At 35.6% G+C, this 15,835-nt stretch overlaps 1 protein-coding gene across 1 annotated transcript; it reads right to left on the bottom strand.

The window, feature by feature from the left end:
• Window positions 1–9,665: 9,665 nt before the first annotated feature.
• LOC107783307 (uncharacterized) lies at window positions 9,666–11,056 on the bottom strand. The gene is made up of 3 exons (XM_016604280.2): window positions 10,745–11,056; window positions 10,241–10,567; window positions 9,666–10,133 (listed from the first exon to the last, which is right to left on the bottom strand). Exons 1-3 carry the CDS (start codon window positions 10,818–10,820, stop codon window positions 9,982–9,984), a joined length of 555 nt encoding a protein of 184 aa, XP_016459766.1. The 5' UTR covers window positions 10,821–11,056; the 3' UTR covers window positions 9,666–9,981.
• Window positions 11,057–15,835: the final 4,779 nt, after the last annotated feature.

The raw sequence follows: 15,835 nt of genomic DNA on the forward strand, positions 1-15,835 counted from the left end.
ATGTAAAAGTTTCACAAACATTGCCTTAATTATGTTTCTTGCAAAGTGCTTACATTTGGAAGCCCAAAGGCTGTACTTCAAGAACTTCCACAAGGAAAACCGGTTTAGGCCCAATACTGTAACTTTGGAGACAACCCAAATATTGCAAAAAGATAGCACTTTTTGGAGTGGTCTTTAAATTTTGACCCCTACTTGTCCCATGTACAGAATTTTAAGAAGAAATTACACTCTATGTCACTTGGGCCATACAGCCCACCCAAAAATAGCCCATATTTGAGGCCTTTACCCGACATAGCCCATGTTGGCTAAGTTATGAAATTTTATTTTCACCCGGTAGCCCACACTTTAACATAACGTTTTAATATTTTAAATTTAATTTCTCTGTTGCTCTCTTCCTCACGCTTTTTTCACTCTCTCTTCCTCTCTATTTTCTCAGACCATAACCGACTCCATTGTTGTGTGCAAGTTGCTTTTCGAGGTTTCTATCTTAGTTTGAGGTAATTTTCGTTTCCTTTTATGCTTTTCCTACAGTGTTGGTTTTGAATTTTGTTTTTTTTTTGATTTTTTTTTTGCTTTTTCTGATCACGCCAATTTTTTTCAATGTTGCTGTGTTTTTTCGGATGATTTTGTGTTCCTTGTTTCTGCGTTCGAGACTTAAACTTGATGAAACGAAATGCATGGTTTGTTATTTCGACTTTTAGGGTAGAATTTTTGGTTTTTTGAGTTTTGTTAAAATTTGGGAAAGTTGACCTCTACTTTGAGTTTATGGCTTTTATTTTTGTTTAGATTTGAGTTTTGTTACAGTTTCATTTGTTTGTTTTGCTTCAGTTGTGTTCACTTTTGTTAAAGCTTTGTTTTGGCCTTTGCTTTGTGTTTATGGCATTTTGGGTTAACTTTTGAGTTTTTTTACAGTGTGAGTTTTGTGTTTGCTTTAACTTTTGTGTTTGTTTTGTTAAAGCTTTGTTTGTGTGGTTTATTGTAGAAAATGCATTCAAAAATGTCTGCTTCTAAAGGCAAACTGAAGATTGTCGGAAAAGGCGTTAGGTTAGATTATGCGAAACGATTGAGGGAGTTGCCCTCAAGCCCTGATTCAGAATCTAATGTAAATGCCCCAGCGCCAGAAGTTGATGATTTTGATTCTGCTGATCCTCCTAAAAACTTGCAACCAGAGAGCAGTCAGATGACTCGTTCTCAAATGAGAAATACTGGCACTCCAGTTAAATCATCGAGTGACTTGCCCTCACCCTCTTCTTCCGAAGCGAATAAGCATGTGCAGGCTCCCGATGATGATGATTTCGAGTCTTCTCCTCCTCCAAAAATGTTGCAACAAGGGAGCAGTCGAATGACCCGTTCCCAAACAAGTAATACTCCTACTCCGGTTAACATTGTTAGACCAAGGAGTAAGAAATGCGGCAGACCTGCAAAATCAACAGATAAGCTGAAAGATGATTTGTTTAATGAAGATGATGAAGTCCGCAATGTTAAACGGAAAAGGAGAAAGATGAAGGATGATGGTGAGTCTTGCCTTGATTTACAATCGAGAGAACAAAGGGTTGCTATTCGGAAGAAATTGAATCAGAGAAAAGCTAAGTTGAATGTATTCCCTGTTTTGCTATTTATTTATACATCGTTATACAGTTTTATACAAAGTTATACATCTGTTTATACATCTTTATACAAGTACTGATATACTTATATATACAGTACTGATATACTTTTATAAAATTTATTAGTATATTTTTTGTTGTTGGTCTATTTCTTGTTATTTTCCTATATGCAAGGTTGGGGACTTCTATATACAACCAGTTGATTATTTCCACAATAGGATTAGTTCCCATACCGAGCCTGATATTGTGAACATTTTGAAGCAATGTTTGACTGACACGCAACTTCAGATATTCCGTTCTAGTTGTTTTGGGTACTTCTTGGACCTCCCTCAATTTAAAATTCAAAATCAACTTATTCATTGTATATTATTGAGGGAAGTCGTCCCAGGACGTGAAAGGGAGTTGTGGGTGAAGATTAATGGTTGTTTGCTGCGTTTTGGCATTGGAGAGTTTGCTCTTATCACTGGTTTGAAGTGCGTAGACGACGACGCCTCCTTTTATGACAAACCAGATGTTAATAGGTTGTTGAAAGAGTATTTTCCAGGAGATGGAAAAAAGGCCATAACAAGGGGGAGCTTCTTGATCGCTTCAAGCAAAAGGAGTGGAAGTCGGATGAAGATGCGTTCAAGATGGCATTGATGGTTTTTGTCCATCATTTCATCTTCTCTGATGCCAATAATCATGGTATCACCAAAGATGATTTTGATATCATCGAAAGTGGCCAGTATAAGATGTTTCCTTGGGGAAAAAAGTTATTTGAAGATGTTAAGGACAATGAGGGACAGGCAATGCGATTATTTGACAATGTATAGGCTTGGAGGTTTGCCGCTTGCTTTACAGGTTTGGTTTTTTAAGTGTTGCTCAATGGTTGATAAGAATCTAGTTGTTCGCGTTGGCACAAATGTGCCACGCATTCATAATTGGAAAGTGACTAACACTCCATCATATGCGGATTTGACTGGCGGCGTGATCATGTGTAGTGTCGACAAGGTAAACATTTTGTACCATAATACTTCCTCATATATGATTTCAGTTTTTCTGTATTATTCTACTATTGTAATCCTGTTTTTTTCTTCTTGTAGTTGAACTATAGTAACATTTTCCCTACTTCTGAAGAGATGTCAAGTCTGAACATCGACACACTTTTTGAAGTCAATGCCGATGATGTTGCATCAGGGGAGGTGCCTGTTGTTCCTGCCGCTCACACTGATGATTTTGTTGCTGCACCTTCACCTTGTCCTCAACATATGGAGCAACAGTCTACAAGACCTTATCCTCAAAATGCAAAGCAACAATCTAAACGACCTTGTCCTCAGATTATGAATCCACAGCCTAATCCAAGTTATGATCCTTTTGTGCGCCTTGATCTTTTGAATGATGAAGTTGAGAAGCTGAGGAGTGATGTTGGAAAGGTACTGGACCTTTAACTTTTCTGTAGTTTATAATTACTTTTTGGTTATAAACATGGTTGTTTATTTGCTTTTGTTGTAGTTGACTGATAAAGTGACGACACTCAACAACTATGTCGTTTCTTCCATTGAAAAATTGTTCAGTTTTCTGAATAATAAGGAACCCAAGCAAATGAGGGAGGATTTTACTGATTCTAAGGTAATTGTTTACTGATAAAACCAAATCAGTCAACAGTTATGCCTTCTCTGAACTCAATATGCCTTCTCTTTCTATTGTTTTTTATTAGATTCGTCAGCCCATATTTGATGACAATACATCTAGTCTTGGCGAATTTGATAGCTATCAATATGATGCTGTTCCTAACTTTGTCAATCAAATAAATCAAGATAATGTGGTAGCTGACGAGAGAGTTACTGATGGTGTTGATAATGGTATTTGTTCTGGGTTTTTTTTTGGGTCTGATTTTTCTTTTCTTCTTTTTGAAGTTTTGTATTATTTGTGTTTCTATTTCTAAGGGGCAGCAGGTGATGTCAAGGTTGACACATTTTGGGATGACATTGGTGATGAAGATTTAGCTCAGATGTCCCAACTTGTGGTTCACAAACAATCGATCATAGAAGTAGAAGATGATTACATTTCTCCTGACCATTCAGTTTGACAGAGAATACCAGGAAAATATGCCAAATCTCCATTTTTGCCAGTTTTTGATTCTGGAGCATCAAAATCGGCGCCGAAGCTCATTTTTGATATGAAGCATCCTTTCACGATTGAAATTGATGATTTTGATACATTGTCGCCATTGGCTAAAGAGTTTTGTGCGTTTGCTGATAATGGGATGGATACGAGGCGAAGGTATCTTCACTTTCTTCAATCTTTCATTTTCTGATTTTATACTTGTCAATGAATGTAGTTCTGATTACTTTTTATTTTTTGTGATTTGAAGTGTCAAACATATATATCCCGATGAAGTAAATAATCTTGTGGAAGGCTTTACTTTTGGCTCGTGTTATGTGACCAAGAAGGATTGGTTCCACTCACTTGCATATTGTGCCGCCCTTTGATTGGCACGGTATTTTAATAAGTTTCTGTTTTAATTCCCTTTTTATTTTTGTTGAATATCTTTGTTGTTTTGAGACTTGCATAGTGTATACATAGCTTTGTATAATCACAGTATAAGATTGTATAACATTGTATAACCTTGTATAAATATGTATACCTATGTATAATAGTGTATAAAGTTCTATATTTTAAAAATCTGGTAGTGATGGTTGTTCTGTTTTATTTCTTGTCTCAGCACCTGGATGTCCTCTTTTATTATTTGAGGAAGAGGGGAAAATATGGTCCAAGTGTTGCCATGCGGTTTACTACAACCAACTTTGCCTTTGGTAACAAAATCAACTCCCTATACAAAGATTTCAAAGTGAATCAAGATCCTTCAGTGATTCCTGATGGGCATGAGATAGAAGAGTACATCAGAGGTTATTATTGTGATGCAAATGTCCCGTGGCACACTGTTGACCACGTCTTATTCCCTATCTTTGCGAAGTGCGGAAGAGCAAAATTGGGACATTGGGTTTTGGGGGTGTTTACGTTCGTAGATAGATGCATCCACATCTATAACTCTAACCGTGGGGCTCTTAATGATAGACATATTTTGGATGCTGCATTACCTTATGCAATTCTGATACCTTACCTCTTGAAGAGTTTTGATTTTTATGTCGAGAAGAAGCGCAGTGATTGGAACAATGGTGCATATACCGATAAATCCCATTCTGATGCTTTGCAGATTAATCTGATTAATAATGTTCCCCAACAGATCAAATGGTAGGTTAATCTCAATTGTTTTAATATTTTACTATTAGTGTACGTATTTGAATCTGAATTGTTTCTTTTTAATTACAGTGATTGTGGTGCTTTTGTTGCTGGCTTTGCTGAGTATTTCATCCTTGGTAAAGAAATTCGAAAGGATAATTTTGACATTGAGACACTTCGCACCAGGTGGGCATCTCTGTTATAGGATTATGGAAGGAAAAAACAACAGTCTGGTGCAATTAGTGATGATGAAATTACAGGGAGACTTTTGAAGAAGAGGAAGAGGGGGCGACCAAGAAAGTAGTTCTGTTATTTTCATTTTACTGTAGTTGTTCTATATATAAGGAGTTGTTGCCTAGTTTTGTAACTATTCTGCTACTTGTGAGATAACCTTAAAGGATATTATAGATGTGAATGTAATTTGAGGCAGTCATTACACATTGTTGCTGTGAATGAATTACTGCTGGTGAAACTCAAGTCTCGGTTTCAGCCGCTTCTTTGCTTGTTACCATAATTTCAAATCCTGAATCCATCTCTGTTCAAGAGAATATTCCGTATGTTATGACTCCTCCTATGTTACCCCTATTTCCATTATTTCCTAAGGATGAAATGGGTCCAGTCCCAGTTCCTCTTCCTTTATTTCCTGAGACACCTTCTTCAGGTACTTTTGGAATTCTGAAAGGGAAACAAGACATGGATATGGACTGAAAATCCAATCTTTATGGAATGAATATTTTCAGTTTCTTTTGTCCTTTAACAAAGTATGTATTTTCATTATGGTTGCAGTTTTGTTAATGTAGCAGGTTTTATACATATGTATACAATTATATACATAGTTATACAAATTTATACAAACTTATACTCTCATTTATACATCTTTATACATGTAATACCAGTGATTGTTTGCAGTCCTGTTTTGTATTTCTACAATCTATCAATATATTTAGTACCATTAAAAACAGGAAGACACTATTATTGGATAAGCAAAACATGTATAATGAAACATGTCAATTGATTGTGAAACTTAACTAATCAACATTTGTAACTATATTGTTTCTGAAACTTAACTACTCAACATGACAACAAATGTAATAGGAAGCGTTTTGTTTCCAACTATTTATTTTGGTCGATTCCTACATGTTTTCCTATTGTGACCACCTTGTCCACACACAGAACATGAAAATGCTCTCTTAGACTCTTTCTCTGAAGCAGGCTTGAGTCTTTCCTTTCTTGGCCTTCCTGCATTCCTTCTCACTTTAGGTGGTAGGACCACATCTTCCATCACCTCTGTTGGGATTACCATAAACTCTCATCTGGCATCGGATTCACTGGAAATTCATAAGTGCTAAGGAGTTTATCCTTCTTGTAGTAAAAAGAGCAATACTAGCCAGGTTTTAGCTGCTGGTTCTTCAAAACCGCCCAAGCATGCGGACATGGAAGTTCATCCATTTTAAATTTTCCGCAACTGCATGTTCCCTCTTCAAGGCACACTATGTTTCTCCTTACCCCTTCAAGCACAGTATATAACTGATCCGTAGCAGGCCTCACCTAAGTTTTTTTTAAAAAAAATAAAAAAAATAAAATTAAAGAACAGTAAAATGCAAGTCATAAGTGCCAAGATTCATTATATTTGATTCATTTTACCGTCATTTGCTTCAATGCAATCAGATTTTCCCGAAGGAGTTTGTCGTACTTTTAGCCAAGCTCTGTAGATGTCTCCATTGCACTTTTTCTGTTTTTGTTGTTCCACTGTTGTAGCAAATTTGTCATGTACTCCAGCAATCACATTACTGGTAACTCTCTAGCATCCTTGTTAGTTGCATTAATTGACTCTGCAATATTGGAAGTCATTATCATCGACCATTTCACCTTGGAATATGCTCTAGACCACCTTTCGTACCCAAATTCGAACAAGTAAGGCTGCACCCTCGGATCAATTTTGCACAACTCTGTCATATGGTACTCAAACTTCTCTATTGTGTAAGCTCTTGCCAAAGCAAAGAAGATATCCTTCAATTGTTTGTGATGTTTCTTGAATGTGCGCTTTACATTCTGCCACAAGTGAAATATGCAAATACAATGTGGTACTTCTGGGTATACAACTTTTGTGGCATTAAAGATGCTTTCATTTCTATCTGAAACTATACACATCCCTTCCCTAACTCCAAAAGTACCCTTTATCTGGACAAAGAACCACTCCCAAGATTTATTATTCTCTGAATCCACAATTGCATACGCAAGTGGAAGGATTTTTCCTGTTTATACAAAAATAGATATTAGGATTCAGACTGTAATTTAGTGTGCAGATACCAACTGCAAAATTTATACAAATCTTATACACAGTTATACACAATTATACAGATTTATACCAACTGCAAATTTTATAAAAACAACAGCTGTGAAATCCTATACACTTTTATACATGAAACTTAAACATTATACAAACTGCAGAAACAACATAGATGCAGTCAACTCACCAGCTCCATCTTGTGTGCAAGCAGTCAATATGGTACCCTTATATGCTGCTTTAAGGAAGCTTCCGTCAACAACCATTATCGATTTGCAATGCTCCCAGCCCTTGATAGATGCATATAGCGAAACATATGCATAAAGAAAGCACCCATCCTCTGATTTGTGCAACTTTGTAACCGATCCTGGATTTGTTTGCTCCAACATATAAAAATACTTCGGCAGCTCCTTATATGAATCACTCGGACTCCCTCTTATCATTGCCATTGCTATTTCTTTAGCTCTCCATGCTTTCATGTAGCTCACTTCAATCCCGTGTTGCTTCTGTATGTCCTCTATTATATCATTTGTAGTGTAAACTTTTTTTGGATTAACATACTTGTCCTTGACTATACTAGCAATTATACCCGAAGTAGCTTGACGTTGTGTTAAGTATCTTTCACCATAGCCGCATGTGTGATTATTATTGTAACTTCTTACTTTGAATATGTTTGCCTTGAAAACGACAGAAGATTTGAAACTCCAAGCACAATTGTCATCCAGACATGTAAGGTGATACCTAGTATTATACATCATTCAACTTCTAAATACACTTGTATACAAACTGCATATATACTAATTTAATACCTATATACAAATATATACTACTTTATGCATATTTATACAACAGAATATACAATTAATGACATACCTTGTTGCGCTTGATCTCTTCACCTTGAATTGGAACCTCTCGCGTACAGCCAAGTTCTTCATCACATTCATAAGTGTCTCTTTATCCTTATAAACTTGATCCTCCTCAACAAATTCGTTCAACATATTATCTATTATACCCGTGTTTTCACTAAAATTCGTGTTTTCAATCAATTCAATATCAATAATCTCAGTGCTATCAGTTGTTGATACATCTCTAGAATTTGAATTTGTAGCAACCAAACAACTAGAACTTGAAGCAACCACAAAACTTGTAACAACCAAATGATTTTCATAAATCTCTTTCACTGTCACAAATAGGGGATATTCAGTGAAATTCAAGTTTTTTTTCTTTATTTCTATATACACCTTAACTCCTGTATCGTTGTAAATCGTGATCGGCGGCAAACCAACATTTGGCACAAAGTTAATCTCTATTGTGTTTAAATCACTATCGATCCTAATCTGTTCTGAAATAGCTGTAACTAAATTGTTGTAGTTGAATGTGGACTCAATTATTACACAATCACTGATGAAATTCACAAACTTGTTTTCTTCCCATTCACCACTATGAAGAAGGTAAACAGGAAAAATCTCCATCTAACAAAAAATTGAAATCAAAATTGCAGCAAAAAGGAGAATTGCGCTGCTTCGTAGCAAAAAAATTGAATAAATTCTAGATGAAGAAGAAATGCTAGGGTTTTCGTACCTGCATTTATCGCAGGATCTCGTTTTTGAAGTATTTTTGGAAGAAGATTGGAAAGAATCTGAGAAAATCCAGCTGAATGAGATAAAATCGCGCTTGGTAGTCTCAAAATACCGGAAATAACGCCCTTTTTCAGATTTGGGCCTCTAATTTGTGGGCTACTGAATTGTAAAGTTAAATATGGGCTATAAAGTTGAAAAGGATACAATCCACTTGTTTTAATTTAAAATTTTCCCGAATTTTAAAGTCAAAGGTTAAAAATATTTCCCATGGGACAAGCAATGTGTTACACTTATTGAACTTGAAAATTTATTATGGGATAAGCAGAGATAAAAATTCAAGACCATCCACTTTGAGAGCTATTTGTATACTTCACCCTTCTCAACATTATTTGTCAACTTTTGACGATATACCGTATTGGATCCAACATAGTAGTCGGCCCATGCTTCATTGAGTTCGAAACTTCCACCACTAGAGGTTTGACAAATGACACCTACCATTCTCTTGGTGAGGAAATGGGATATGGATTCACCCCAAAAGCGTTCAATTATTCCGACGTCTATTACTATTACCCAGTCAAGCAGTGGGAATGTTAGCTTTCTTGATTGTTTTGTAGATTTGGATCTTCTGTCATGTACTAGCCTCTTAATTAAGAACGATGTTTAACCGATTAGAGAAAAATGCTTAATAACTTCTTTTCAAGAGAAAAATACACAGTATGATCCAAGAACTAACGGCTTCAAGATTAATTTTCAAGCAATATTTCGGACAACAAGAAGATTAACTTTTTGCACAACAAGAAATAAAATAGATAGATTCAGACCAAGAAAGTACTCCACTTCATATATATAAAAGCACTATTTCTGAAACGCTATTAAGTATACCAGTCTCTCTGCACGTGCGTTGCACGTGTATTACGTTTTTTTTTTTATAGAATATATATAATATACTAAATAACTAATGCATATATATATTGGAAAAATATTTGATTTAATACTTCATATAAAAGCACTATTTAAGCGCTATTAAGTAGTATATTAATACTCCATTACAAAAATAGAGGAAAATGGGCTGGACAGGGGGAATGCCATTGTATCTCTGAGGCATTTCTCCACCTACCTTATAAATATTGTATATGCTTATACTGAAATGTAACAACTAACAAACCATACCTAGATTCAAATGTAATATTAACTGGGCCTACCCAGAGTCCTTATTTTCATACTACAGTAAAGCCAAAGACCATTGTATACTTATAGTGCTGAATCTATTAAATCTTTATTGAGTTTAGAAAGGAGGCATTGCCGGAGCAATCATGAAATTGCTGGGCTTGACTTCTGATTCCGGAGCTGGCGCCACCAATCCCGAGCTTCTGATCTCCGCTATTTCTCGCCTTGCACTTTTCCCTTGCTCTGCACACAACTTGGGAAGATATACACCTGTGTCCAATCAAAGCCATCCCCATTAATAACAGAGCAAATTCAAAATTAACTTCGAAAACCGAATAAAATGGAGATGAGATTTAAAAGATAATATCGAATATTACCTTCACCAGCGGCAAGGTTGAAGTAGAGGTCAACAATATTGGGGCAATGTTTGTAGCAAGCAGGGGAGCAAAGCTTGTTGGTAAAGCGAGATTCCAGGAGAGCGTCGGAAGAAATGCCAAGGGCATTTCTATCGACGCCGCATGCCTCAATGCATTCATCGGTTTCAATCCAATCTTTAAGCTTATCAGCCTCTATTTCTGATGTGCGGCATGTATATCCTTCTTCCCCACTCCTTCGCAGATGTTTCTCTAGCACGCAACGCTTCCCATTGCTTGATATTGCGAAGGCACACGAGTCTTCGTTTAAGTTCTCACATGCTATACCCCCTGCATTTATACTCACACTATGTTTACACACATAAAATCTTTCGCATATGAACTTATGGATCAGGAAAAAAAAAAAAAAATTCAGTTGAACTTCCTGATTAGATTTAATAGAAACCCGTTATCTAGTGCAAAGACACTAGTATGTTTTACTACATTAATAAGAAAAGGAAGACTGACCTAGGGTGACTTGCACAAAGGAGGAAATTGCAAGAGCAACAATGGCCAAAGTCTTCAAGCTATGGAATGAAGCCATGTCGAGAACTTGTTATGTAATAAGTTAAAGGTGGGAGACTAAACAACACTATTGCGTTTCAAGTTTCGTTTTTGTGTTTCCCTACTTAATGCAAGTGATCAGAAACGCTATTTATAGAGGCAGATTTACATGCACTTTGAGCAATTAAACAACTATGTGTATGAATTACTAAGTGTACACCTCCAACACATTGGGGATTTGACGAATCTATGGCGGGACCCTAGGTGGAAGTTTATAAGTCTCTATTGACTCCATTGCCATTAATTAGAGAAGAAAGGTGGAAGAAAGCAATAGTGGAAATTTGTTACAGGTCAAGAGGCTCCGCTATCAGTGGCAGCCTTGGTTCATAAATTCCACATATTTTGGCTTGTGGAAAGTTTTGAAGTTTTTTGTACTCATATATAGTTTTCCAATTTTCGGTTTTCCTAGAAAGAAAAAACAAGTTTGTGAAAAGGATTTAAGCTTCATAAATTGATTGTGCAAAGATTTTTGACGCCATCTATATATAAATTTGTGATAGGCTAACATTATAGTTCTAATTTTTGAAGGTTACCACTTAGATAGAAATTTATCTGCAATTGCTTTATCACGACCTGATTGTGTGTTAACCAAAAATAATAAATAATAATTATATAAATTTTTTCACACTGTTATTACATACATCTTAAACTTAAAAAAATTGAAGTAACAGATCCAAAAAATTGGAACGCGTTAAGCACAGTCTTGCTCTACCAAATCTCCACATGCCTTAAACACTTTGTCTCCATTACGTAATCTAGGTAGAATTTTTTCTATTAGAAATTTATTTAGGCATGTGTAGATTTTAGTTCAATGGACTTGTTTTGGTTGAAAATTGAACCGTGGATTGAAAGAAGGGACTAATTTCTTATTAGCTCAATTAGAAAACTTAAATAATGTATTAATTTTAGGATACATATGTTTTAACTAGAAAAAAAATGAGAAAGTATAAAAATAAATTTAAGATACATGTACAAAACTAAGTACATGTTAGAAGAATATCTACCAATATCTATGAATTACAACCATTTTATGTGTAAGCTAAATTTGATGAAGTAAAAGAAAAATATTTTCTTTCACTTGTCCTCAAAAGAAAACGATTACTTGAGTTCCTTTTCTCTAAATAGAATGCGGTGCTGCAGAAACACATTAACGTATTGAAGTTCTGTAGATGAGGCGCATAAATAATCTCAGCTTTAGCGCTTTAATGCTTTATGTACAAAAATAAGGTCGGATATAAGTAGAATTTGATAATTTTGAGCCAAAATTTATATATATGTTGAAAAATTTACTAAATATAAACTGCGAACCCAATAATATAAACAGTTCGTGAAGCGTGGTTTCGATGACGAGTGAGGAATTGCAAGAATTATATTATGACATTTTTAAAATGAGAAAATAGCTTCTCATTCAAGTTGATGTGACAACACAGAACGATCAATAGTCAATAAAAACTAACGGACTAGTCGTGTCTCTCAGTAATTAGTCAGAGTACTTAGGCCATTTAGAAGACCTTAGAAAATGCTTTTCTTCCTTCATCTTTTTTTCTCGCGTAGCTCATGGGTTAACAATGTAGAAAAAACATTTGTACAGGATTGGTAAAATTCCTGCGTCTTTAATAGAGGTATCGAGTTTGAAGCCCAGGTATAAAGTCACTATTATTAGTAAGTTTTTTTGTATACGGGTAAAACCAAACCCACTGAGCATCCCGATTTTCTAGCGAGGCAAATAGAGTAGGGACGTGACCGTGATGGATCACAGTCAGAGGGAGGAATCTCTTGTATCAGAGCTCGAGGAAAACACCTTCCCTTGGGGGTGCTGGGATCACCTCCCCCGTGTCCGGTCGAGCCTTAAGACCTCAGAGAGCATTAATAGACAACCGTACACGACCAACAAAGAGCCGTGACGTCCGTGCGCAATAGGATATCACGGCGTGAATCTCGGCACGTATCAACGTAAAATTAGTGATTAGTGACATGGAAGTTTTTTGTCTTTCTTAGGATTGGGCTTAGGGTAAAACTCCCCTACTATATACAAGGGAGGCTTATTATTCAGCGGGGATATTGTAACACGCATACCAAGGGAATTTATTTCCATTCTCTCTGTTATTCAAAGATCTTATTTTGTTCATTTGTTCTTCATAAGTACAAGCCCGGAATCAGAGGTAGGTTCCTCATTGAGCCTTTAATCGAGCTCGGGATCTCTCTTATCATTGGTTTGACCATTTATTACGTCTTTCATTTGCTAAATCTAATGTCATTAGTCACTTATATTGAATTAATCCACATATCCTTAAAACCGCTAAATTCAATTGTTATCCGTTTTTAAGGATAAACATTTTTATCCTTAATGTGAGACTTTTTGATGCGAATCTAAATTTAATCATGCCATAATGCGGATAAAAAAAGTAGAAAACAAAATCATAAATAAATAACAAAATCGAGTAAATAATAAGTAGCTCAAAGTTCTACCCGTCATTTATGGGGCATACTTAAATCTCTAGTTCTCCTTTGTGATCTTTCAAGAGAAATTCTCTGGTCAATTTAGGAGTTAGTTGTTAGTTTATTATTAATTCCTTTAATAAATACCCACTAAGGTGGTTCTACCACATTCGTCCTGATTGTTTTAGATCATATAAAAATCTTTGCAATTTGATTGAGAATATTTTTTGAGACTTTGAATTATGTGCGTCAGGCATTTTAAATCCTTCGGAAATATTCATATATATCTCATTATCAAGTGATCCATAAAAGTAGGTTGTAACCACATCCACTAAATGTATGTCAAGCTTTTCATGGACAGTAAAACTAATGAGATAATGAAACGTTATTGCATCCATAACAGATGAATATGTCTCTTCATAATCAACACCAGGCCTTTGTGAAAATCCTTTTGTAACAAGGCGTGACTTATATCTTTGTACCTCATTTTTCTCCTTTCTCTTACGTACAAAGACCCATTTATAGAAAACATGTTTAATACCACTAAGTGTTTGGAATACAGGTCCGAAAACTTCACATTTCACAAGTGAATCTAACTCTGATTGGATTGCTTCTTGCCATTTTGGCCAATCACGTTTTTGTCGACATTCTCAAATAGACCGAGGTTCAAGATCCTCACTATTGTTGGGAAGAAGAAACCCCATTCTAATAATAGAATTCATGGAGTTATGCTCAAAGATAAAGAAGAAGATGAAAGAGTAAAGAAGAAGAAGAACTAGTCTTTCGTAGAAGGTACTAAGATGTTCTATACATATGATGTCTGAACATCTTTGTAAAGACTCACATTCATTGGGCTTATAGAAGTATTGGGCTTCTGCACTATTTTGGGCTCACTAAAATATTTCGTTCTTTGGGCTGGCCTACTAGAAGAAGTTGAAGATAAGATTAAGTCTTTATTTTACGCATATTTTTTTTATTTTTGTGAATAACATGTGAGTTTGTTATATAGTAGCCAATAGAATAAGAGACAAATGTATAGGTAGTTATATCTTAGATTCTTTTTGCTGTAAATATATACTAGACTGTACAGTGCCTAAGATCATTCATTTTTTGGAAATACAGAAAAATATTTTCAGTCAAGATTTTTCTTCTCTCAAATTCGTACATGGTATCAGAGCAGTGAGCTCGATCCAACAGTCTATTCATCAAAATTCCTTTACATCACATTCATTCTCAAAATCAGTAATCTAAAATGGTTGAAACAACCATCACATCTACTAGTGATGCAAGCAATGTTGCAATACCAGTAAGCTATGATATCAATCACCCCTATCATCTCAACAATTCTGATTCACCTGGTATGACACCAGGCAACACTGTATTTGATGGAAGAGGATATCCAAGGTGGAGAAGATCTATTCTCGTGTCTTTGTCAGCCAAGAAGAAACTTGGCTTCATCAATGGAGCTTGTCAATCTCCAGATCTGAAGTCCCCAGAACATGAGCAATGAAGTTGTGTGAATGACATAGTCATCTATTGGATCCTAAATGCTCTTTCAAAAGACATTGTTGATATCATGATTTACTCCAAAACTGCAAAAGAGCTTTGGGACAGCCTGGAGCAGAGATTTGGGAAATCAAATGGAGCTAAGCTTTATCATCTGCAGAAAGAGTTATCAGGAATAACACAGGGAAACAGTGACATTGCAAGATACTTTACTAAGCTCAAATGACTATGGGATGAATTAGAAGCTTTGAATGTTATCATATGTTGCTCTTGTGTTTGTGAAGGAAAGACAAATTAACTAAGTCCCTAGAAGATCAGAGATTGATCCAATTCTTAATGGGACTAAATGACATCTATGAACAAGCAAGAGGAAATATTCTTATGATGAATCCATTACCTAGTATTGATGTTGCTTATTCACTTCTCTTATAAGATGAAAATCAAAGAGAAGTTTATGCAAATGCTCATTTTAACTCTCAATCAGTATCATTCATGGCAGCAGGAGAGCATAAGCAACCTAATGCACAACTTTTAGCTAATTTTGCAGCTTTTATAATCACTGGACAAGGGAAGAATTATCAAAAAGTCATAAACCAAACACAGAAGGGAACAACCATGCCACCCAAGTTCAACAACTCAGGACAGAGGTTTGCTAAACCTCAGCAGAGGTACAAAGGGAAGAAGAAGTACAATCCAAATATGTGTTGCACTTATTGTGGAAAAATAGGACATACATAAGAAGGCTGTTACAGAATTATTGGGTTTCCAAAAGATTTTGAGTTCATAAATCACAAAGGGTACTAGATTCAAGTTAAGGAAAATGCAATGCTGACACATTTAAGCTTTGACATATAATATTGGGTCACCTCCCATTTTCAGCAATGAAACATTTAGATTTTCTTCGTTGTAAGCCAAATTCTGAGTTTATTTATGATGTTTGTCCTAAGGCTAAGCAAACTCGAAATCCTTTTCCTATCAGTACCATACGGTCCAAACATAAATTTGAACTCATTCATGTTGACACACGGGGACCTTATAGGTCAAATACTT

Source organism: Nicotiana tabacum, chromosome 6, assembly GCF_000715075.1.
Source record: "Nicotiana tabacum cultivar K326 chromosome 6, ASM71507v2, whole genome shotgun sequence".
In the NCBI taxonomy this organism is placed as follows: Eukaryota; Viridiplantae; Streptophyta; class Magnoliopsida; order Solanales; family Solanaceae; genus Nicotiana; species Nicotiana tabacum.